Raw genomic sequence first — 26,440 nt, 5'->3', positions numbered from 1 at the left:
TTTCCATGCCTTCAAGGCAAATTTATTTTTATGACCATTCGATTTTTGGAACATCAGTGCAGACATAGACAATTTAACTAAACATAGACTAAAACTATAATAAAAATTGATTATAGTAGGTCTAAAATTAATCTGATAAATATTTTGACACACAATCTTTAATAATGTGAGTCTTGTAGGCTTGAAAATGACTGAAAAAACTCTGAGTTTTCTGACGTAAAATCTGACGTATTTGTTAGCTCAAAAATAGATTTTCTCCATTGATAAACTGAAACACAAAGATTTGTAGACCAAATTTTCATGACTTTTCCAAAAGTTTCTGGATATTTTTATTTTTCCAAAACTTATCCAATTGCTATTTTCAAATTCTATTACTTTTCCAGGTTTTTCATGGCCATACAAACCCTGCATATGGTTCAATATGATGTCAGCCCACCCTTTACAGCTTCAATGCTTCTGGGAAGGTTTTTCACAAAGAATAGAAAAGCTGTCCACAACGACCTGAACACTGACCACCTTCGGATGCTTTAAGAATGTACAATAAAATTGATGACAATCCTTTTGTGATTCCCATTTGTTGTTTTATTATTTCCATCACTATTAATATCATTTATGCATAAAATAAAACATGATCCAAAAAAAAAGAAAAAAATAATAATACTGTAATTAGGGTTTGGCTGTTTCTCTGGAACAATGCACATATGAGGGAGGGCAGTAAAGAGCTTGGTCAGGAAAACAAGGTGATGGCATGTAAGAGCAGAACTGTACGTGAATAGAAAAAAAAAGAAGAAAGAAGCATAAAGAGAGGAGAAGTGGAAAAGGCACTTGTTTTAAGAGAGGATGACAAAATCCCATATGTGACAGTGCTATGGTGGCAAATTTGTGCACCAACATTCAATACTTACAAAGCCAACACATGTTTTACGTTTTTTAAGTTTACTCCACTGAGTCTGTGATCATTTCCTGCTGATCTGTACCTCTTTCCCTTGCCTGAATGAACACCTCTAGACTTCTCTAGATCTGCCAAAATTGCAAAAGATAAGACATTTCATTACTTACTTCAACCTGAGTCATTACACTTTACAGTAATGTAAAGTGTACAGACAGTAACACTGACTTCTTTCAATCCTGATAAACTCAGATTTACTGTATGCACTATTCAAATCAGGCACGTAAGAGAGAAAAAAAAGAGGAACGATTATGTCAACACATTCTATGTTCTGCCTTCTTTCTGATCTAGAAACAATCACAAAACATAATTTTCACTGTACAATTATCCTCCATGATGCTTTCCTGACATTACTACTTAGTTCGGAACAAGTGGAATGAAATAAAAACATAAGATAAAAATAACAAAATGAAACAAAAAAATGTAAACTTAATTTCTTGTGTTTGTCTTTTGGAATCACAACACAAACATGTTTATAAAGTGACATCATGTTAAGTTTGGTTCTTCTAGCACAGGGCAAGTCAGAGACGTTCAGCAGCCCAAAACGTCAAGTAATCTACTGGGATATGAGACACAACACCTGAGCCTGGATAATATTGTAAAAAGACTTAATTGAGTGACACTCATATTCAAAGCTTAAAAGTTCAAGGGACTTTTTCTGGCCTGTCAATAGGTCTAGATTTATTTGCAAAGTATTACTGCTTTATTCAAAATATCCTAAAATGTATGTACAGTGCCAAAACATAAATTATTTAAAATGATTTTGAAATGTGTACTTCAAAAAACATTTGAACTAATTTAATAGAACTTGTTTAAAAATATTTGGTTTTACTTAAAACCAAATGTAATTTATTATTCAGACTGGAAGAATGATGAAGAGACTATGTATGATCAATAAAGGTTTAATGGCGGAGACACAGAGCTGCAGTTTCACACCAGCTGTTTTACTTTAGCAGTTTCTGGCCAATGGTAATATATGCAATATACACAATAGTGCCGTGTAGACAGCATAGGTTTGGGAAAGGATCTGATTATTGACCACTTGCATATGGGCCATGCATATTACTTTTGAGGAAGGGATATTTTTATTATCATTTCAATAAATACAATATTTATAAACTTGTGCAATGTTTAAAGCCAACTTTCAAAATTGAGGTTTAATTTAAAGGTAACTGAATGATATGTCTACAGCAACCTATTGGTGTACCTAGGCCACATTAGCTAATGTAAGTGTAAAATTTGTCCTGTGAATGTGTATATATGTGTTCAAAGCAAAGTTTTAGAATAAAGGTTAAAAAATTAAAGCAGCAAACTCAAAAGGTATTACAAATATATATAAAAAAACAACATGAAAGCACTGAAAAATTAACCAAAACAAGTGTCAGTGCATGTGCTGAGTGCAACAGGTCTAAAACTGCTGGTGTGATACTGCTGCTCTGTAGTCTATTAGGCTATTATTAGTCTGATCTTGCAAATAAACATGCTATGTTCTCAATAGAAGCTTACACATTACATTTAGCTATTACTCTTGTCCAAACCATTGCGGTCTGTGAGACAGCAGATAATGTTCATAGTGTTCCAAGCAGGTCACGAAACTTTAGTAACATTTTAGTATGACTAGAATAGTAATAAGTAATATAATTAATGTTTACATTTTGATGAGATTTTAACTGCAAGTTATCCTTTTACTTGAGTTGAATTTAAGGTTTTCTCACAGTTCAAGCACGGCGTGTGAAGTCTTGTTGGGTTTGGCATTAAAATATACTTTGGAGAGATTACGCTGGAAATAGAAATTATTTATAAAATTCTAGAAAAACCTTTCAACAGGATTTCGGTGAATAAAATCATTAGGCACATAAGGACACTGTAACATGTTATCTGCCAGGGGGTGCTCTAATATACATCCCATCCAGGATGCTTGCTTCTGGTTGCTTCGGGTTGACTCTGATCATTGACTTTTGGCTTCCAGCCTACTGTTTGTAGTTGTTTGTATGTACATATGGAGTAAAAGATCCTGGCTTAAAATGAGCTGAACTTCTGGAAGTGAGATACTTATATTAAATATAAAAAAGAAAAAGGATACAGCTTAAAGAAACATTGATCTGACACTTAATAAAGTGGAAAAAGAGAATAAAGATAAAAAGGACAAATAAGGCACATATTTCTACAGAGAGGAATTTTATGAGAAATTCTCCTCTGTAGCCCTTTCTTAGAGGCAACTTTGGGATTTTGGCAGCAATATTCTGCTTATGTGTTTGTGTGTGTGTAAGTACAGTATGTTTGGATATGAGCCTGTGTGTGTGTGTGGTGAGGGGATGCCTGAATGTTCATTCTGTAGTGTGAAGAAAAGAGAGAATAAAATGGTTCATCAACATTTGGAAGCAGTTCTTCTCCCTCTTTCTTTCACACTCTCTCTTGTGAAGATGTGCATTAACAGTTTTGTTTCTCTCCTGCTTTTACTCATTCTTCCACCTCTTTCTCTTTCACGTGAAAAAGATCACTCTGCTTTGTGGTGGTTGTTGTTGTGTTTTCCGTAACCGTTCTGAATTGGACCATTCTTTTTTATCTCCCCATTTCTCTCCTGTTCTTCTTTTTCTTCCTCTTCAGAGTCATCTGTCTCTTCTCTGTCACTTCTCTCATCTTCCACAATCTCCTGCAAACAGAGAACAGCATTTATTTGTAACATCAGTGTCCTGTGATTTGAAAACACCATAGAAGTGTAGTTTATGTCTGTATATCTTGTGTAAGATATAAAACACAGTATGAACTATACAGTGAAATGTGTGTGGTTAGTGCAGAATCATTCCAAAAACTGTGGTTTGTATGTGGCTAACTGCAGTTACACTACTGAAGCCCTGTGGCTGAAGAAGTAATAGATCTTATTTGCACACAAGCTTCTCTCTTTCTCTCTTCCACACACACACACGTACATTTCTAGGAAGGAAGCGTAGTGCCATGCGTATGATGAGCACAGCCCAGAAGATGTGAAGACACTGTAGCACCAGCAACAGGCTGTTAAAAAAGTAATATCCAAAGAAGGGAGGATAGAGCGTCACTGGATACACCCATGTGCAGTACATAATTCTGAAAAAGAAACAAACAAACATAGAGGGGGTTTAAAGAATGAACCCTACTGTCTATAGCTTTTGGTACAATTTCTTTTTTATAAAGAAAATCTGAAATCACACACTAAATACACACACAAATAAAATATTTTAATAAACAAATAGTAAAAGAAAATGATTTTGTAGTATGAATGCACATTAGTTTGTATATACAGTATCTTTCTGAATATCAAAACTGAGGAACAACTGTAAAGACCTGAATTGAATTCAGTTAAAATGATTTGGTGTATGTCTGTGTGATTCTTACCTAAAGGGAAAAATGAAGAGTCTTGTAATGATGAAGAATGCAGCAAACACAATGAAGATGTAGTTACAAGTTTTTCTCCAGCCAGCATAATTAAACATCTTAGCCGACTGAAAGTAAGAGAGGAAATTTTAATATACTACACAAACATGCAAGTTCACAGTTGCAGTTATTTTCCAGTAGGAGGCTCTGTTCAGCAGTCTATATATTAATCTTATAATTTTTCTTATAATATTAATCTTAGCAGATGTATTCTGGTATAAAATATGGATAAATGTGTCTTAGTATAAGGTTTGCACAAAATTAATAAAGTTGAATTTACTCTGTGTGTAATGGAGGCACTGGCATCCAATATGTCTTCATATCACAAAAATCATTACTACAGTACTACAAGCAAAACCATTTTGGCATGATCCGTTTTATGTTAAAGGTGTTTACCCCTCTCTTGCTTAGATGGAACATTTTTCAGACCACCATTTAACTGCATTAGATTTAATGCATTACTCGTTGAATGATAAAACAGTGAAGGTTGCTCATTTTAAACAATATATACTTTTAGCATAAAAAATTAAAAGGAATTTGTTTTTTTTTAAATAATCAACCTTATAATGAATGACAAATAGACAATAAAAGGTGCATCTGACAGAGAAGTTGTATAATGCTGAACTTTGACTTCATTTGTGCTCAGTGTGTTTAGTAAGTATTAGACTGTGTGTTTGTGAGCCTGATTTTGTGAAACAGACTGGCACCCTCCTGGCCCCAAGATTACATAAATGACATAAAAGATCAATTTTACACATGCAAAACTAGGCCTGTCATGCAATAAGTAACCACAATAAATTTGATTATTTACATTTTAGGACACTATTATGAGGCTGATATATAAAATTATAATACAAATATGATAATGCATTTACACTTTTTTAATAATATTATAAAATATCATACATATTAAAACATTTATATATTTTTAAACAAAGTCAACATGCCAACTTATTCTTGTTAATGGTCTCTCCTTGATAAGAAAAATATAGTATATGATTGAGCTCAGGTCCATATATTGTATGATAACCCTAACAGGCCTATGCAAATCAGTTATTCACAGCTCTATAGACAAAAATGTTTTTTTTTGTTTCTAATCAGGAAACATTACTCTTTATATGTTGTGGTTGAATGAATATGAGCATAATAAAGACAAAATTCCAGCAATATGGCAAAACTTTTTATAGAGTTTACCACACTGTTCATACGGCTAGCTATTTCATATTTATAGTAGAAAGAACATTATTATCACGACAACCTCCACCCTCATGTCTGAATTACCCTCTAGCAGATGTATTGTTTAAATGCCAATGTAGAGTTTGAAACAGTCATATAAATGTTTGTATATAAAGATGGCACTAATGTGTGTGTGTAATGAGTAATGGTGAATAAAGTGTGTAAATCTACCTCCAATAAGTAGTCAGAAGAATCGTGCAAAAACATGATCAGAGTTCCTGCACGAATGTAGTTCATACACCAAGAGAAACTGATCAATGTAATAGTGGCAACATGGTGGATGATCTGCTCTTTAAAGTCCTGAGAGAGACAAACACAAACACAGACACAGTGAGAGAGGGACAAATAGAGAGATAGGTTGTCTAGAGTTGTTTGAGGACATGGTAGCAGTTTGACGGTTTGTTTATCTGAAGTGTACTATGCTCTGGAAATAACCGCATCAGTAATGACAGAGATAAGAGAGAAAAAACACAGTTCAAACTGACAGTGAAGTCACCTGACCTTAGATGAACCTTAAGTCGACACACTGACACAAACGAGCCAGATGTCTTGATCTGTTTTGAATAACGTGATGCTGTGAAAACCTGCCCTGCAATTCCAGAGCTGTGTGTGTGTGTGTGTGTGTATGAGATTGGAATGCAAATAGGCATGGCTCTGCAACCGACTTAAATGAGTTGCATTATGGGACAGTAATATGATATTCAGGTGTTTGCATGTTTTGATGGCTAAACTCCCTAATGTCATAGTCATTTAAACTGCATACAATTAAGGACTCTGATTAAGGCCTAGAAATCTGATAACAAAGAATTGATTTTAGTTCAGTATATGGATAGGGCAGCACATGCATACAACAGGCTCATAAAAAAACTTTGCAGTATTATAGAAAAAAAACAAGTTGTGGACTCTAGGGCTGTCCCTAACGATTATTTTTTAAACGATTATTCTAACGATTATTTTTTTCGATTAGTCGACTAATCTATTCATTGAGAAACATATTTAAATAATTATTTTACGTTTTAAAGCAAACGATAAATTACTATATTTATATATAATAACAACAACAACAACAACAACACAAGCCTACTAAACCAAACCCCACACTTATAATCACTTACATGTACAGCACGTTGTTTAGATCTATAACGCTAAAAATGGATAAGCTCCCATACACCACAACCGTGTGTTGCACTGTTTTCTGTGACCGCTAGATTTTGTGACCACTGGCAAGTAGTTCTCAGCAGACCGGTGCACTGGCCGATTCGAAACGTGTTCGTTTCTAATGTTTACCCCGACTGGCCAAAACGGTTCAGTTTAGGGCTGAGGGTAAGGTGTAGGTATAGAAAGCTTCCGTTTTGCCAATGAACGCTCATAACCGTGAGCACTGGTCACAAAATTCCGACGGTGACAGAAAACGGTGTGACACCGCAGCGCCGACGGCGCTAGCTAAAATAACTTAAGGCAGCTAGCTTAGCTAAACACCTGAACTTATGAATAATGCTACTGTTTCTGGAAACTGCGAAATGCCATGCACAAATATAAACCAAAAATGTATAATTTCTGCCTGTGGCAGGTTTAAAACCTTTGGTAGACAGCCTTAAGTCTTTTTAAGGACACCCGCGGAGACCCTGATGTAAACGGTAACTTACTGTGTGACCCTGTTGACATAGTGCTCCTGGATGTTTGCGCTTCAAGTGCTCCTTTTGCACGTATGGCAGAGGACCACATTGTTGCCCTTTTGCGTGAAATGCTCCCAAACTTTAGATGTCCGCTGGCGTTTTTTGTAGCTGGAGATTGCTCTCCGGAGTCCAAGCTCTCTAGAGCTTAGATTCTCTGCCCGAACCCGACATGACCCGAGGCCCGCCCGTAAATCCGACCCGGGCTCCAGAAAATAGTCCGAGATGTAGGCGTCTGTTTTTTAATTATATTTTTATTTTAAAAAAAAATAACGAAAACTGAAAGTGAAACTAAACTAATTTATTTATAAGCGCTGTTTTCACTACCGCAGTTCTACAGCGGGGGTGTTGTGCCGATTCTGTCCGCGAAGCGGGAGTCAGATTCAGCAGAGAGTCGGATTCGGCACAAACGCGGCGGCACCTCGCGGTCCGCGGTGTCAGTTGTAAGCGCTCGCGCTAGCCGCAAAATACGGCAGAAAACACTGAGGGAGCTGCAGAATTATGAATGGGACTAGAATAGGAGCACGAGGAGATCAAAGAGAACCTTTACCTGTGAGTAGTTCTCACCAGAACACGCAAATCTCTCTCTCTCTCTCTCTCTCTCTCTCTCTCTGTGTCTCTCTCTCTGTCTCTCGCACGTGAACTCCTCCGCGTTTGACTTGCAGAACTGTGTTTAGCTGTTCTTAAAAATCATTTTAATTAAATAATAGTTCTATGCTTCTATGTTACCGTGTTAATTAACATAATTCTGATCATATTTCGCTCATTAAAACAGCCCGAAAACAGCCAGTTGGAATTTTTGGGCCCGATCTAACCTCTAATGCTCTCCACAGGCGCCGCCATGTTTACGACGCGCCGACGCACGTTATGCAAATCGATGTATTTTTGTAATCGATGACGTCGATTATGTCGACGCGTCGCCCCAGCCCTAGTGGACTCTCAGAAACAGAAATCTGACTACTGCCTGCCTCCCATTACCCAAAAAATCTGATTTTCTGCAGATATCGAATTATTAAGTGTATGGAAATTCATACAAAATCAAAAGAAGCAAATATAGTGATACAGAATGTAAATAAAATATAAAGGTAATTTACTGTATGTAGCTATGTAATAATGATGTAATTACATAAGTAACAATTACATATACAAACACACCAACTGTAACATATAAATTAAACTTTAAAGCAAAATGACAGTAATAGCTTTAGACCATTAAGAGCCTAGAAATCTGACTTACTTTTCGCTTGACATCTGTAGCCACACTGAAAAGAAGAGATGTATAAAAACTCAACTCGAACATGTAGTACCAGTACTGAGAGGGCAGGAGTGTCTGAGAAAGAGAGAGACAGAGAGAGGCGTGAGTTTACATACTACAGAGATTCTCACAATCAATTTTAACGGCAGCAAAGTCAGAATGTGGGGGACGCTGCAAAAGTGGGAGTAACATAAACAAGATTCCTGAAGCATCACTCAGAAAAGGAACTAGGAGTGTGTACTCACCAGAGTGGGGAAGCCCTTCCACATTTCCTCCAAGTCATATAGCCAGGGCTTCTACAAAGTGTGAGTGAGAGAAAAAAAAAGAGAGAGAAAGAGAGAGAGAGAGCGAGAGAGATAGCAGAATGGAAAAGTTGGTGGTCTATCAATGATACACAGCATTGAAACAAACAGAAAAACTATATTCACCAAAGTGAAGTTTTCTAAATGAAAAGAAGAAACAAGAGGAGGAAGGAGAGAGATATTAAGATCAGGAGGGAAAAATGGTTGTACATGCTGTAGAACTATACTACAATGTAATTTCTAGTAAAAGCTCTTGTGCCAGATCTTATAATTAGATTTACTTATAATAACAATAAAGTCAGTTTTGGCATAGGCTCTCTTATAAAATGCATTGAAAAAGTATTTGGCCACTCCATATTTGTATACTTGCCAAAAAATAAATATTTCAGATCTTCATTAAAACTGTAAGATAACTAGAATATAAATCATAAAAATATAAAACAGCCTATTCAAATTTTTTTCAGACAAAATAATCAAAAAGATTGCAAAGAAGTGTTCAGCTGAAATGGCTAAAACTGAAGTGGCATAGGCATCTATTCCAGCAGGCTTCTTTTGAACAAAACAAACATTTTTTTTAAATGTAATAAGTTGTGAGCAATTGGATCTAAAGCACTAGTGCTACCCTCTAAACAAAAAGAGAATGAGTAAGCAAATCATGTCGAGTTCATAGTAATGCTGGATCAAAGATGTCCATCTAAGAGAAAAGCATTACCATTACTTACATCAATGAGAGCAACCACGCCAGAAATGAAGGCAAGAAGATAAAACAAAAACCTCCAACTGTAAGAGAAAAGGCACACACATACACAACATTACCTGTAAGTATTTTGCTTAGGGTACATCTAATGTCTTCTGATAGCATTTCATTTTTTGTGTAAAACAGACTGTACTCTGTCCAAAAAAATTGTAAACACTATCTGTTACTATTATTACCGTTATTAAAATAATAATATTTTTTACACCGTTGCTTTTTCTACTAGTTTTGCCTAGAAAGACAAAGGACAATTTGGTCAAAAGAGAAAGGCAGATAAAAACACTGAACTGATTTAGTAGACTTATGGTTAGGCTATCTTTCATGACATTTTGATATTTATTTTTCTACTTATTCATTTCCCTGCCTTTCTTTACCTCTCTCCCTCAGACTTTGAGGTGTTTTACTGCAGGAATGTAATGGGGGAATGTGTTTTAACCATGTAGCATGTGTAAATATATACATGTTAGGTGTGTGAAGGCAGAAATGGAAAAGTGTGTGCATTTGAAAGACTGTATATTTGTGTCTGTGTGTCTACCTGGCTTCGCGGAACTTTTTCATAAGGTTGGGTCTATCTTGATTTCTCCGCCGTCTGAACCACCGCTGCAATTGCCTCTCTGAACAGCCAGTCTGCTTACAAAGCTTCTCTACTGAACTCTTCCAAAAGTAAGAGAGAACGAAAGAAATAAATAAACAAAAAGGGTAAAAGATAAAAAGGGAAATTCACATATTGTATTTATTTATTATTCTGTTCATTTTCTACAGCATTTGGCTGAAATTAGTTACCTGCGTTGGATATTTGCTTGTGTGGTTGTAGTAGGACTCCAGTGTTGGGTTGTGTGCTGCTTTTCTTCGTACTGATTCTTTAATTCCCAGCAATGATGCCAGATATGTAGCAACAGTTCTATAAGACAGTGAGAAAGGTCGGCACATGAAATGCATGTACACCAAATACAAATTACACCAAATTGATCCAAACAATTACGTAAAAAATAAACACACTAGGACGAAACACAAGGGAGCATGGATCTATCAGAGTTTACTAAATGAAACAATCTTATGTACTTTAGCACATATTAGACCATGATAACCCATCAGAGAGAGTGAGAAGATGGGCTATAATTATAAGTCTAAATATATGATTTGATTCCTAAATTGTACAACTTCTTTGGGCATAATTTAATACCTAATAACATTATAACCCTTATTCATTTTTACTCAAATATTGCAAACTCACTTGAGCTGAATGTAAATCAATGCCTTGAAACAGACAGAGCAATTTGATTAATGTTCTTCTACTTCAGAGGTGCAGGTTATCTAGTTCTAGAAACTCTAGGTAAGATGAGACTGGATAGTAACTATAACCCACCTTTCAAAGATCTGACGAATTACAAGGAAGAGCAGGGCCACCGGCAGCACCACCCACAAATCTCGTGCCTTGGCATAGACTCGCCCATCCCGGTCCTCTAAGTCCGCCCATCCTAGGCCCTCTGGAAACCAGAGACGCTCCTGCCAGAAGATGTCACTTAACCACTCCAGCATACTGAGAGTGAGTGAGAGAGAGAGAGAGAGAGAGATACTAATTGATATGACTGCATAATAAAGAATGTGCAATGAATAAAGTACATTATGTATCATGAATTCTTCATCAGTCTTTCTCTCTCTTACTGAGAGCAGTTCACTTCTATTATATTACACCAGCAGTACAACATCAGCAGAAAACAGCTTACACTTCAATTAAAATCAAATAACATTTGAAAATGATCTGAGTCTGTGGGTTTCACAAATAAAATTCATGTAAAAGGATACAAAATGCTTATATTTTACAATCTGTTTTCATGTTCATTTGGGTGTGGGCTGTAATCCTGATGATCTAAATATATGTGCACACAGGGCAATAATTACAGAAAGCAGGAATGTTCTACATTAAAAAAAAACACTTTATGTTAAGAAGTATTGATATGTTTAATCTAATAAATCAGTTCAGTAATTGGGTTTAACTTTGATAAAGCTAGAAAAACACCTTGAAATCTCAATGTACAAAATCAAAGGAGTTACAGCAATGGGGAGGAGCAGAGGGGAAAAAGAGAAACAGCTCAACTCAAATTTATGAATCACTCCCTCACTGTGAACCACACCCAGTTCTCTCTTTCTCTGCAGCTGTTAGACGTAGGTCTCTGGATACAGCCGAATGAATCTTGCATATGGGCAAGGCCTTTAAACAACTAGTTGTGCAGATATACACAGACACAAGCACACACACTGCCTGGCAGCCAGTAATACCACCCAATTTGTTGCCACCCTATACAAGATGATACAAATACTTCCAGGTCAGTATGTTCAGAAAAACGCAGATCTTTAGTAGTCATTTTCAAGTATATTCAAATTATATTCAATGTACATATGAGAGTATATTTAAATAAACTTCTGTTCTAAAGAATTGATTCTTTGCTGTAAGCATGTTCAAACAGACTAAAGACCTGATTTTGATGTTCAACGAAACTTGTGTTCTCTTTTAAGTCACGATTTAGTAAGTAAACACCGGCTCTTTAGAACTGAATCCTTTTTGTCAGTATTTTCAAATAATGTTCTTAAGAATAATTTTTTCTGGGTTGTTGTATTCAAACATACCCCTGCTATTAAGAATTATTTTTCTGGGTCAATATATTATAAATGAACTCCTGCTCTTTAGTATTGAATCTTTTGAGTCAAAATTTTTAAATAAACTCCTTTACATCTACCTGCACATTTTGTGGGGCTCAGCATGATTAACTGATCTACAGCTACACTAATGAATGAGAGTGTTTCTGGCTGTAAAATGACTGTTGCTGAGAGTCTGTGTGTGCACTGGTGTGTCTTGCATTATGAGTCCTAGATAGTGCCCACTTCAAGAATACTCTGCAACAGATTTTGACAGAGGCTGTGTTTGTTTGTTTGCATGATGTACTTAAGTTGAGTGTGTGGGCCTGAGGTGTGCTGAGACACGTGTGAAGCTGAATAGTGCAGGAGTGATGAGGTATGACAAATATCTGTAGCAAGAATGAATTTAATGTGTGTGTCTTAGCGCACTGTAACAGAACATTAGCCTTAAACCTCCACTGCAGGAAACAATCTGTTGACACACATTGGTGAATCAGTTTCTCCAGCTTCAGGCAACTTCTGCAGCCAATCAGAACAAGTTCTTGCTCTCAGTACAGCCCTGATTTTACTTCCTTCAAGTCACAAGTTTCTTAACAGGAAAATGACAAAAAATCCATTTAGCTGTTGCGCAATCTCACAATAGGTAGAGTTATATGTTAGACTTCACATGATCTCATGTATTGTATGGAACACCACAGATTGTATGTTTTTGTTTAATAATTTACAAATATTGAAAGAAGTATTTAAAAATATCCAGACACTCTTAGTGTAAAAGTGTAAACTCTGTTCAGCTGTATGTGAGAAAAACGCAGCAAACACATGTGATGAACAGCCACTCATAAGACCACAGTCATCATGGCCAATTGTAAGTGTTGGGTTATACTTACATTACCAGGCTAAAGTTACTCAAATAAGATTTTTGCCTTAATGTACCACAGAATGGATTTTTCCATTTATCCAATATTTCGTATCCAACATGAATGTAAACTCTAGTACAATGTCAGTGCAATCAAATGCTTTTGGAAAGGCCTTTACTGTGGCTGTTTCTCCCTATGACCTATTTTTGACTTGGATAAGCGTGCATCTACAATCTTTTGGACCGTATAGATTCCACAATCTCTGAACCATGTAATCCATGGATAGATCATTTAAGTTTATATATGTCTATATGTATGTGAGTGTCTGTGTATAGTTCACTTGTACCTTGGTAGAGCACGTATCCTCCAACATCTGAGGTAATCTTTACTCTATGAGTCAATTATTCACCTTAAGCACATTCAATAATCACTTATTTGCTTATACATATACATTATATCCGTGTTTAATTAAGACTGTACGTGTTACATAGTGTTAATTTAATTCTAATAGTGTTAAATTAAAATTTAAAGCAAATTTGCTGTGTAGGGGGCTGGTCTTGCTTGACTGGAAATAACTGCACGGCTGAGTTACAAAGTTTTACAAAGGATTACTGGCCGTAGTCTGTTAGCCCAAAACTACCAACAGTGAATAGTAAACATCTTTTAACCTTTCTGAATTAACCCATTAAAAGAAACAGATGTCCCTTATTAAATTTAAAGCTTGTGACAGGTATTACCATATATTTTACACAGCAGTTTAGAAGTGACTCTCTCTTAGAAACAAACATGCCACTATTGAATCCTGATTAGGCTACTTACATTCATATGTCTGTGACATATGTGACAGTCATGGCCGAAAGCTTATGTATTTCTCCTAAAAGAATATTGCAATTACACATTTTGTTATACACAAAAAGGGCAAATCTGATATAATTTCTCACAAAACTCTAAAATTGAACATAATTTTTGGCATCTTTTTAAAATTGTGGTTAAATAACTTTCTTTCAAGCAAGTGATTCTCATTTAAACTCACCTGTAATTAACAGATGGGACAATATAAAAATCACACCTGAAGAAGAGAAGTTGAATCAATCTTTTCATTGTGTGTGCCACACTAAGCATGGAGAACAGAAAGAGGAGAAGAGAAATGTCTGAGGAGTTGAGGGCCAAAATTGTGGAAAAATATAAATGATCAAGGTTACAAGTGCATCTCCAGAGATCTTGATGTTCGTTTGATAATAGTGGACAACATCAAGAATAAAGAAGTTTACAACCTATGGCAGTGTAGATAATGTCCCTGGCTTGTACAGAAAAGAAAAATTGATGAAAGATTGCAATACAGAATAGTCTGGATGACGTATAAGAAATCCCAATCAAGTAAATACATTCAAATAAATTCAACCTGTCTTGCAGGTTCAGGGTGCATCAGTGACAGCGTAAACTATCTGTCGACAATTGAATTAAATAAAACACTATGCCAGGTGACCCAGGAGGACACCACTGCTGTCACAGAGATATACTGTGAAAAAGCTAGACTGCAGTCATATTCCTTCTGGGAATTATCTTGTAGACAGATGAGACCCAGATAGGTACCTACAGTCAAATATGGTTGAGGAATAAAATATGTTTGAGGTTGTTTTGCTCCCTCTGGCACTGGGTGCCTTGACTGTGCATGGCATCATGAAATCTGAAGATTACCTAATAATTTTGGGTCGCAATGTAGGGCCCAGTGACAGAAAGCGGGTTTTGCGTTCTGTACATAGGACAGAGAAAAAGGGATATTGTTTAAATAAAACTGGAAATGAGAATGCAAATGGTTAATTGCTAAACATGTTATTGGATAATCTAATGCATTTTGGATATGGGCAGCAAGGTTGCACCAAAGATCTGATTTCAGTCCGAATGAAGGCGCAGATTTGAAGAGTTCCATGGATACAGGGCTGAGCAGATTCTGATCTCAGAATAGTGCTAGAAACTCTCTCTGTCAATGAGCCCTCTGAGAGGACAAAGTCAGCTAGCAACATTAGCTCCATTGTTCTGTCCCACGCAAAAAGATATGGACTGGAATTCATCACGAGACACTCACATCCACCCTTGAACAGAATAACAACTATACAGGGCATACATGTATCGATCCTAAGCATACAGCATTAATCCAGGTTTATTTTATAAACCATTATTTTTTTCTATAAAGAGCATCCTGGCATGTGGCCTTCAGTATAGGCAAATGGCATTAAGCCTCAGTCACAAATCTAACTCTACTTAACAAAAAGCTAGCAACTAGCTTAGGGGCCAATGATTTCCATAATGCAAAGAACAAAGACAGAATCACAAACCTAAGAACAAAAAAACAGATTTTAGATATACAGACAAAAAAAAAATACAAAAATATTGCTGCTGCTGTTCTATTCAGCATTCTAACAATACTATATTAAATAAAAGCCATATTGAGACCACAGAAAGATACTAATGCCACTGCTGAAAAACTCATAGAAGTTATACTGCACTGTGATAAAGGCATCATGAAATTATTTAAATCAAATTACATACAGCCCAATTTAGCATTCTCTGTACCTCAACCAAAAGGATTACTCTGCAGAACAGGTGCTCAGGTATAGTATGTCACATATTACAAATATACTGGGGATGCAACGGTACAGTGTGGTCACGGTTCGGTTCGTATCACAGTTCTTGGGCCACGGTATCGATTCGGTTTCAATGTATCAATATTAGAGCTTAGATTCTCTGCCCGAACACGACCCGACCCGAGATTTCCCACCACATTCCTCGGGCCGGGCTCCAGGAAATAGTCTGTGACATAGGCATCTGTTTTTTTAACGCTATTTTATTTTTATATAAAGCTCTGGCGTGATAATTATCCATATAACAAAGTAACCAAGTATTATCATTAACGAAAACGAACGAAATAACAAAAACTCAAAGTAAAAAAAACATTTTTGTTAACTGAAACTAATAAAAAAGGGTAATAAAAAAATAAAAACGTAACTGGAACTGTATTGAACGTTTATAAAACTAACTAAAACGGACTAAAATTACTGATAGAATACCCTTCGTTTTCGTGTTTGATTTATTTATAAGCGCTGTTTCCACTCCAGCAGTTTTACAGCGGGCGGTGTTGTGCCGATTTTGCTCTTGACAACAGCGGCACCTCGCAGTCCGTGGCGTTAGTTCTTTTTTATAATGCTCGCGCTAGCTGCAAAATAACGACAGAAAACCCTGAGGAAGCTGCAGAATGGGATTAGAATATGAGTGTGAGGGGGATAAAAGCAGGAGATACAGTACCTGTTGTGAGTAGCTCATACAACAGAACACCCCACATGGAGGATAAACTGATAAATCTCTGTCTCTCTCCCTCTCCCGCACTCACTTATAGTTGATAATTTTGGTAAAAATTTGGGAAACCTGTAAAGTTTATTGAGTTTTTGAGTTTGTTTATGTTTCTCAGATTGATCTCTCTGATATGATGTGTAAAAACTAACAAAACCTAGCAAACTCACTCTAAAAAACAATTAAAAATAACTGAATTAGGGGAGGAAATTTGAAAACAAAATAAAATAAAACTATAATGAAACATTGAAAACTATTATAACCTTAAGTAACAAATCAAACTGTTTAAAAGAAATTACCAGTTAGAATGTTATAATCACGCAGATCTGGAAGCTTCTCCACTTGTCCGCATTTGACTTGCACCTAGGGCTGAACGATTAATTGCATTTGCGATAATCTCGCGATATTTTTAAACGCGATTCTCTAACCGCACTGGCTGCGATTTGACTGGTCACGTGACTTGGGAGCGAGCCAAGCCGAGGACGAGCGGAGCATACCCGAGCAGAAGGCAGGGAGGTGGAGAAGTGAAGTCAACACAGCGCACTTTAGGGCGTTTTCACACCAGCACTATTTGGTCCGGTTAAAACGAACTCTGGTCCGTTTGTAACTTTAGTGCGGTTCGATTGAGCAGGTGTAAAAACAGTAATCGCACTCGGGTGCGGATCAAAGGTGCGAGACCACCTCCTCTAGGTACCAAACGAACTCTGGAGCGGTTCGCTTGCGGTGAGAACGTGATCCGGTCTCGATCGGATCCACCTATTAAATATAAGCCATTTATTTGAGCTAAACTGCTGATAAAGCAAGCACAGTTTAAACTGATATATTAGCCAGATAACGCTAATTACCACAGCTGTGAACAAACACTGTGTCCAGGCACGCGCTGCATTCACTGCTCTGTTTATTATGTATAAATCTGCGCTGCATTCATAGCTCACAGCCGCGTGACTCTGTTTATTATGTATAAATCTGTGTTTGAAAGTGCAGCGTTTCAGCGTTCAGTGTTAAAGCACAGATATTTGCGCTGGAACACAAAATCTTCTCGCTGTATTTACTTTTTTCGTATATTTATATTTAATGTACTCCCGTGTCAGACAGCTCTGACCAATCAGAGGACACAGGCTGCTCACGTGGTTTATTGATGCGCATTTTGGTGCGTTTACATTTATGCCTATGGGAAACCAGACCGAACAGAGCGAGAAAACGCTCCAAGTAAACGAACTCATTAGAAACGAACTACAGGTGTGAAAACGCCCTTGTTGCACAATGGCTTCAGGCTCGACAGAACACATCAGTTGTGTAGAATTACTTTGGCTTTAAAAAAGATGCTGCTCAACGTCAGGTACTGTGCTAAACGTGCCTTGCTACTGTTGCTACGACGCGAAGTAACACTACAAACCTTTTCAGCATTTAAAAAAACACCACAAAGCCTCGTGTGGTATTTGCAAGGCTAAAATGCCAACGACCAGTGCTGCATCTTCAAATACAGAAAATAATGAGTTGGTTAAAGCAGATTCTCTTTATGTTTTTTGCACTTTAATTTTTCATGATGTTACTAGCTGGAGAGCAGTAAGTTAAAGTAAGTTAACAATCTATTGTTTTTCCTAATTAAAAAAAAAATGGTGAAAAGGAAAAGATATTTATGTATTTATTTTTCTATAAAAAAAACAAATGGTGAAAAGGAAAAGCATAGATTTTTTTGCTTTATTGTTATCTGTGCTTTAAATAAATCTATACATAAATAAAAAAAAAACATATATATAAATACTATAAATAAATAAAACATTGTTTATTATTAAACAGACTGATTTATTGCTTCTGTTGTTGAAAAATACTTGAGAAGACAAAAAAAATCGCATTTTAAATCGCAATCGCAATTTATAGATAAAAAATTGCAATTAGATTATTTTCCAAAATCGTTCAGCCCTACTTGCAACGCTATGTTCAGATGTTCTTACACATTTTTATTAAATAATAGTTCTGCGTTCTGTCAGTAACATCATTCTGAACAGATTTCGCTCATTCAAACGGCCCGAAAACAGCCAGTTTATGATGGTGTGGAGAAGAAGGAGCACTCATTGCAATCACCAACCGCCGCCCCCCAACAGCACGCGCTCAGCAGCCCGTCCCCCTGGCCATTCAGTACCAGAGTGTTCGTTCGCTCTGTTAGTGCGCACACTGAAATACCGCGGTCCATCCGGGTGTATCGAACCAAACAGGCCAAACCGAATGGTTCGATAAAATAAAGAGAACCGTTGCATCCCTAAAATATACCATCTTATTTATGCTGTAAGTTGTTACATTGTTAAGTTGTGACATTATGCTAAGCCTAAGATTAACACAGTGTCCTGTTTAAGCTTTGTCCTGCAATTACCTATTAACCTTTGGATCTGGCTGATATCATCTATCAAAGATAAGGAAAAGGGTCGAAATTGGGCACACTCTGTATGCCCCTTTGTCCTGGAGTTCATAGTTTCTTAAGACACAAGGCACAAGCTGTTACTGAGTGATCTGTAGTAATCACTAACATACCAACCTTTGATCGAACAGAGGACTTTCTCTTTTTCAGACAGGAGATAAACTCCTACTCAGACTCATACATTAAAGCCATCATAACAGAGTCATAAATCCACAAGCAATATGGTCTACATCTGCTCCAACCCAGAGGCAGTTTGATTCTGATCAGACATTTGTATGATCAGAAAGACAATAATGCAGTAAAGTTATTGTGCCTGTAGGCTAGCACGCATTTAGAATACCAATTGTCTTTTAAAAAGCATATAGGACTCTCTGGAAAAGATAAACATGAACCTATTGGCACCATGCCTAATGCCAGGCCTGGGTGAGAGGGTTATAAAGCCAGAGTATTGAGCTGTGAACTGTTCTGGGTAGTTGGTGGTGATCATCCATCACGCACACCTCACTAGAGCTTTTGTTGCTGAATGCAGTCAAACCCTCAAAACAAGGATCCAAAATCCAATGCCTTTTTTATTGTAGGGGTCAAAAGTTTTATTACTCTCTTTGGAGATATATTTCCTTTGAAACTGCAAAATCCTTTTTGGATTTACATACCATTCATCAAAATATATTTAACAGATCGTCATGTCAGATAGCAAAAGAAAATGGGGGTTGCAGCAGCAGTGGTTGAGAAAAGTTGTGGGGATAGGTGGGACATTCAGTCACTGGCCATCCCAAACTAAGTAGGGGTGCACTGACCCTCCACTTCAAAGAGAAAAACTATAAGCAAGTTTTTCCCCATGCATGTAATCTGCCCTTTCCCCTGCCAGGTACATCTATTTGCAACAAACAGGGCTACTCTAAAGATGCAGCTGTGGTTGTAATTTTAAATTATATTTTCAGGGCAATTTATTTTTCATGTTGTAACACTGTAAACATTGTTTTTTCCTATTAAAAACCATCACAACTATTCTGTTCACAGGTTGCTGGTTTCTTACTAGTTCACAGAATGCAGAAGGCTTTAGCAGGGAAGGGCCTTAGTTACTAGCAGTCATATCCAGCTTACATATGCAGGTAGCATAAAACTATAACTTACTGCAGCTTAACTGTGTATCAGTAAGATGGAAATAACATGGTTCTTTAAGAAACTCCTGAAGACAGAGCTCTTCAAAGAGCACTTACTCTCTTAACACCTCTAACACACTAACTACTTCTAACCTCATTTCCTTCTTCCCCTCCTTCACTCCTCTATCCTATTATTCCCATTTGACCTCCTTTTATCCCTATCCAAATATGTTTTACCTTTAAACTCATTTTACATTGTACTTGACTATTGTAAGTCGCTTTGGACAAAAGCGTCTGCCAAATGTAATGTAATGTAATGTAAAAATCTGATGTGAGAAGTGAGAATACAAATGTGAGAGTGAGTATAAGTGCATCAAGTGGGTTAAAAATGCGGTAGTAGCGTTTTGCCCTACATCAGCAATGTCAATAAAATTTTGGATACACATCCATTCATATATTTCAAGCCTGCAACACAACTTCCATATGATTGGGACAATTTACAGCTAGTAATAAAGTAAAGAGATCATAAACTATGATGTCAACGTGAGGGTATCATGATTTGGAGCAAAATAATGATGCAAAAATGGCTTAGGTCCTTTTGATGCATAAAAGGCAAGACACGATGCCCTTTGTTACCTCACAGCCCCTCAACTATTTTCACGCCTTGCGCCTATGCCATTAAAATAGCGTCAGAGTTTAAAAGGAAATTTCAGTCTATAAAGGCCAAGGTACATGCCTAAGCTTAATGCCCATAATCTTATCTCTCATACGACTGTCGTTCACAACAGCTGATGGAGGACAATTGATTACTTTGGCAAACCTTTGTCATGGGTCCAAAAGCCAGGTTCTGTCATGGCCTGTGATGACAGCATTAATGTAACAAAGTACAATGAGACCTTAAAGAAACATATACAACCTTAAAAGACAACATAATTTCTAGGGATGTGCACCATTTATTAAGACAATGCAAAACCCTTCACAATCACATGGGTTATTAAAACAAGGCTATGTGTATTGGGCTGGACTGCCTGCAGTCCTAAGCTTTCCGCTGAATTTTAAAACAAAAAAGGAGCCAGTGATAACACCGTACTTGCACACCTTAAGACATGTTTACAGAAAAAATGGGTATAAATAAAACTTGAAACAACCATTGCATCGTATGTCCTGTGTCAAAACATCAAAAACATCAAACATCAAGTGTTGTGAGTGGGAAAAGCAACATTCCAACAAATGGTTTACTTTAACATATTTGAACTGAATTGCAGGCCTGAAATGCTGGAATGTATGTATATAGTAACAGATTAAGTTGACAAGACAAAATATTACACATGTTGCGGTTATAGAGTCTGCAAATGTAAGAAACAACATTTTTATTTTACACATAAAAGTTGTATTTATTTGCATTTTCAATACTATCCCAAACTTTTTCTAATTTGGGGTTGTGTGGCAGCATGAAATAGTAATTTCTTACAAATCTTGCTTTTCTGACATCTGGGTAGAATAATTGTTATTGGTGAAAAGTTTTCCGACGACATCATTACATTCCAGTCTGAGATAAACTGATAAATTAGTAACTTCTCTGTGTCTCCTGCTCTGACCCTAAACCTGTGTGAGTGCACCCACTGAGATAAGAATGTCATCATCCTACACTTCAGCTAAGTCAAGCACTTTCCCCACTGACAGCCTGCATCTTGAACTCTGATTGGCTACTTCAGTCATGTGACACCACTCTGGCCATTCTCTTTCTGACCAATCACGACAGAGACTGTGTGAATGTCTGTCCTCCTTGGACAAAAGATAGTGAGATAGTGGTTATGGGTCTGTTTTAAATCAGAGTGTGATTTCAACATTCACCTCAAATATGAGGTGCAGGTTGTAATTTACATGTAACTAACATTTCTTAGTGACAAGTAACTGTCCTGCCTATTCATTTATTTATCCAAACTTAAATGTGAGTAGTTACTTGCTTTCTTTTCAATCATTTATTCAAACTTCCTGAATTTTTTTGAACATTGTTTCCATGTGTAAGTAGTAATATGCGTTTCAAAGCGTGTCCTCTGGCATATTTTATACTGTAAGTATGACAGCTGTCCGGTCTGATGACTCACATACAACCATCTACAATTGTGCTCATTTCCAGATTCCTAAAGCAACCTCTCACAAACACGTGGGCAGGCAATGGCTCGTGTTAGTCACATCTGATTCATTTATCCCATTTTATATGTTGCTCAGAATGAATCTTCAGGCTGAAGACCCCCTTTACTGGGGTCAAACACAGCTGGCTAATGATCTAACACAGGTCTGACCTTTCCAGTTCAGCTCAGGATCTGCTCAGGCCATATTGATATTTTAACAAAATTACTATTTATAATTTAATCTGTAAAATGAGCTTGGGATTTGGAAACATTTATGTGAGTCCTTTGTTTTACTGATCAGGACTGTTAAAGGACTGCTAGAACTGCTCTTATCATTATAACTATATCAATGATGACTAATCAGTGTAGTCAGTAAGTGTAATCTAATCAATAATAAAGTAATTATTGATTCTCATGTCATTACCATGTAAGGACAATCTTATAAGATAAATACTATTTAATACACATGGCGAAAACATGAATAAAAATCAGAATTAAATTAATCTCTTTTTGCATGTATGTTTGTTTATAAAGTAGTAAACAAGAATAGTTTGCTGTGTTGTATTTATTTTTATTATTAATGTTACTGATAAAACTATGTCAGGCATGACAGAGTTATTTAAGATCTACATGTACAGTTAAGGACAGTAATAATCTTAATTAATTCAACAAATTCACCTCATGCATACTGTAACTCTAAATAATCTCACCATATCTATCAGTATTAAAGGGTGTGTGTGGAGGACCAAATATTTGTAGAACACATGGGCATAGACAAGGAGATGTTTGTGATCGTCCCTTTCAATCATTTGCTTACATATAATTATTATGTAGGAGTGTGTTTGTATGTGGTAGAGCAATTACAGGGTGGTTGGTTGACTTTACCATTAGTATTAAAGGCAGCTGAGTCAACAGCTTCAGGAAGAGTGTGTGTGCACAAACAGAGACATATGCAGTGTGCTTAGAATGGGTTCATCAATTATGGTACGGTCCAATTGTCCTCTTATACTAAATTAATATTATGGGGACAAAAACTGAATGTAAAAAAGACTTTTCCACCTGTTCACAGCACCTGTGCTTATTTAACTCACCAACTTATGATCTAATTGCTTTTTGTAAAGCTCTCAGATGGCAAAGAGTTCACTACCTAGATAACATGCCCATGTGGGGGCTGAATGATTAGCCCAACTTGGAACCAGAAATATTTGTCCAAGGTTTCCACGTTGGCCCCACATATGGATGCCAATGATAGGCCACATTAGGGTAAGTAAAGAGACCAGGAGGAGTTAAACGTGGGCCAATTCTGGTTTGTTGACTGCATTGTAATAGTGGGGTGCATTTGGGAAGCCTCACTGGGTACCACTGAAATACATTTAGCTACAAACCCACTTAGAGCCTGTGACCACCTGTAAGCACCTTGTTACACTCATGTGAGTTCCACATGAGCACGTTGGCTGGGTGTAAGAACATTTTAGACAAACGGGTTTATTGTACAAAACTAAAAACAGTCCAGAAACTTGTTTAGAAGCGAATGTGATTTTCATTATTATCAACCCAACTGTCACATTTGGTCTCAAATGCGTAATTACAGAGTCATACACTAGTTACAGTCATCTAGCTAGCTAGTTAGTTAGCTATCAAGAGTAACGTTAAGTGCCTACAGTAGCTAACCTAGCTAAGCTAATTTAGCTAAGCTAAGTACCAAGCTGATATTAAGCTAGGTTTGTTAACTAGCGTTAGTTAACTAACGTTACTTATTTAACAAACATTCACCAAATACTCTCACTGGGCACATGATTCAATTAATAATGAGCTTAAACTTTTGCGGTTCTTATTTTAAGAGGAACTGATTAAATAACCCAGCTTAAAACTTAAAACTCCACAAATATAACGGAACTTTCTAGTTATGTTAACTACCTAATAACATTAACTTACTCACTTTGGTCACAGCTCTCCCGGCGGTGGTCCACAGGGGTTAAAATCTGAGTAAACGTCTGTAAATGGTCGGTTGAAGTTTAGCTGCAGGGTCCCGGGGTGTCCGGGTCCAGAGCGCTGTTCTCGGGCGGGGGGAGACGGTGGGTCTTGGTGGTCCGCTGGGTGGATTCACGGTCGGGTCTGATTGATTCCACCGCCTGTCCTCATCTCCGGTCCCGTGTTAAAGAGAAATTAAAGCTTTTCTTCCAATTTAGGCCGCGGTAAAATCGATTACAGCGAGGTCTTTACTCCGTTAGCGAGAAAATAAAGAGTTTGAAAAGTTAGCCTAGCCGCGGTTTTAGTTACTCTTTCTCTGTGAGGAATTAACTCGCCAACGGTACCGCTACCGTTACTTCACTGTCCTCCGGTAACGGCCGACAGCTGTTATACCCGGTTCTAAAGTTCTTCCCCGTTGTTTCCCGCTTTTCCGTTATTTTCTCTCTGAGGTAAAAGTGAGCCGTTAGCACAACAGGCACACAGAACGGCACTAGCGGTGTCCGAGTCCTCAGGCAAACGATTCTTTTAAACAGGTTCTTTTAAAGCAAACACTGAATCGATTCATAAGGCCCTCTGAATCGAACCTTTTCAACCTTTTGTGGTACTCGGGTATCTTTGGCCTTAAGAGACTCTTTTAACTTTTATTTAGTCTTATATATTTAGTTGCATTTATTACTTATTGTTTTATTTGTGTACTTTTTTGTAAAACATTTAATAATCTTTTTACTTTTTCATTTGGGAAAAATACTTACTTGTCACTTATTTTTAAATAAATGTTAACAAAATAAACAAAATAAACAAAAAAAGAACATTCAAAATCATCAATGTAAACAGGAACATTTTGGATAATTATTATTAAAGAAAGTGAGGAATGGGATATGTGGCAGGTCATTGTCTGCAATTAAAAATGTATCTATAAACATAAACCCATTTTTATCTTAACATTTTTTCAGAAATTTTCATCCCATGTTCAGTAAAATGCACAGTTTATATAGAAGTATTTCGAACATAAAGATGGCAAATTTATACAAGTTTTAAATTAATCTGTAGGTTAGCTGAAAACTAAATTAAATTACCTGTGTATAATGTCTCTACCTCCACGTATGTACGTCTAAACCCTAACTCGCCACAAGAGGGAGCTGTCATTCAAAAACTGCTATAAGAAGTGGATTTACACTAATGTTAGCTTGGTCTTGTCATAGCATTTAACATTCCAAAAAACTCTCATGGCAATTTAAGAGATTTAATTAAACTCCACTTAGTTAAACTCATTATTTGCTCATTTACTCATTTTTAAGTGCATGCCCTCCCAATCCTAACTCACCATCAGTGTGTAGCCTTGCTCATCAGTGCTACTTTCCATTAGGTATTCTGTTTTACACTCAATGTAAAAAAAAATATATATATATACTAGCAGTATGTAAGTAGGGATGTTTTATCATGTATTAGGAACCAACAAGTCCCCCCTGAATAATAATTCATTGTGAATATTCATTTATACTGCCAAATTTTCTTCTCATTTAAAAAAAACCTCTTTTCAGTGTTGGTGTAACAATTTAGGTTAAACAATACAAATCTGAGTTAAAAAAAATAACTCTGACTGTTGAACTGTTTTGTAGGTGTTAATTTTAACTCTAAATGAGCTAAATAAAACCCTGGGAAAGAGTTGAAATCAACACTGAGGAAGTTAATTTAACACTTGACCTTTTGCTGTGTCTTACCAAAAGTTAATTAAGATTAGTTTTCTACTAAATTGTCAATTGTCAATTACCACTAAACAACTTGAACAACCTTGAATTATCCTTAACCCTAGGCCTTTACCAAACAAATGCAAGTTTACATAAGTTTAATTATGACTACGGTCATAGTTAGTGCTGTATCAGAGTAGTTTATTAATATCATTTTGCTGTTTATATCCTGATTACATAACACAGTTCGCTACATGCATTCCGTATTTTGAGTCATTGTGCAGGTCAATCCCTAAAGCTCAAGATTTAGATTATTTAATAATACCCTGTTGGATTAGTGTCTGTAGCTAACCCACATTCCTCTTTGTTTTCTGACAGGTTAAGCCATTAAGCTACACGGTGTATTCTTTGCATTTCCATATTCTATAATAATGCTGCTAAGCAAGAGTTGTGAAAAGCACGCAGTTTTGTATACGTAACACGCAATGTTACACGAATAGTGACTTAAATCACTTAAACGAGAGAGTGGACGCCTAGCTGATCCATCCGAGCGAAAGTGAATCAGTTCAATCGAAGATTAGATTCATATTTTTATAAAGATTCGTTTGCTCAAACTGATTCGAACTGAGGGAGAAGGGCAGCACGTGAGACCAAACTGAGGTGCGTGTAATGGGGTTTTCCACACCCGTTTTCCGGACGATCCCG

General features: G+C 36.7%; 1 protein-coding gene across 1 annotated transcript; it reads right to left on the bottom strand.

Moving 5' to 3' along the window:
• Positions 1-559: 559 nt before the first annotated feature.
• cers2b (ceramide synthase 2b) lies at positions 560-24,564 on the bottom strand. Its single transcript, XM_007254519.4, has 11 exons — positions 24,016-24,564; positions 10,947-11,120; positions 10,364-10,481; positions 10,116-10,234; positions 9,549-9,606; positions 8,770-8,820; positions 8,507-8,599; positions 5,768-5,896; positions 4,322-4,428; positions 3,880-4,033; positions 560-3,602 (listed from the first exon to the last, which is right to left on the bottom strand). Exons 2-11 carry the CDS (start codon positions 11,117-11,119, stop codon positions 3,447-3,449), a joined length of 1,158 nt encoding a protein of 385 aa, XP_007254581.2. The 5' UTR covers position 11,120; positions 24,016-24,564; the 3' UTR covers positions 560-3,446.
• Positions 24,565-26,440: the final 1,876 nt, after the last annotated feature.

The sequence above is a fragment of the Astyanax mexicanus genome, chromosome 6, assembly GCF_023375975.1.
Source record: "Astyanax mexicanus isolate ESR-SI-001 chromosome 6, AstMex3_surface, whole genome shotgun sequence".
NCBI lineage: Eukaryota > Metazoa > Chordata > Actinopteri > Characiformes > Acestrorhamphidae > Astyanax > Astyanax mexicanus.
The sequence above is the reverse complement of the archived record's forward strand: the minus strand, read 5'-3'. Positions and strand labels throughout refer to the sequence as shown.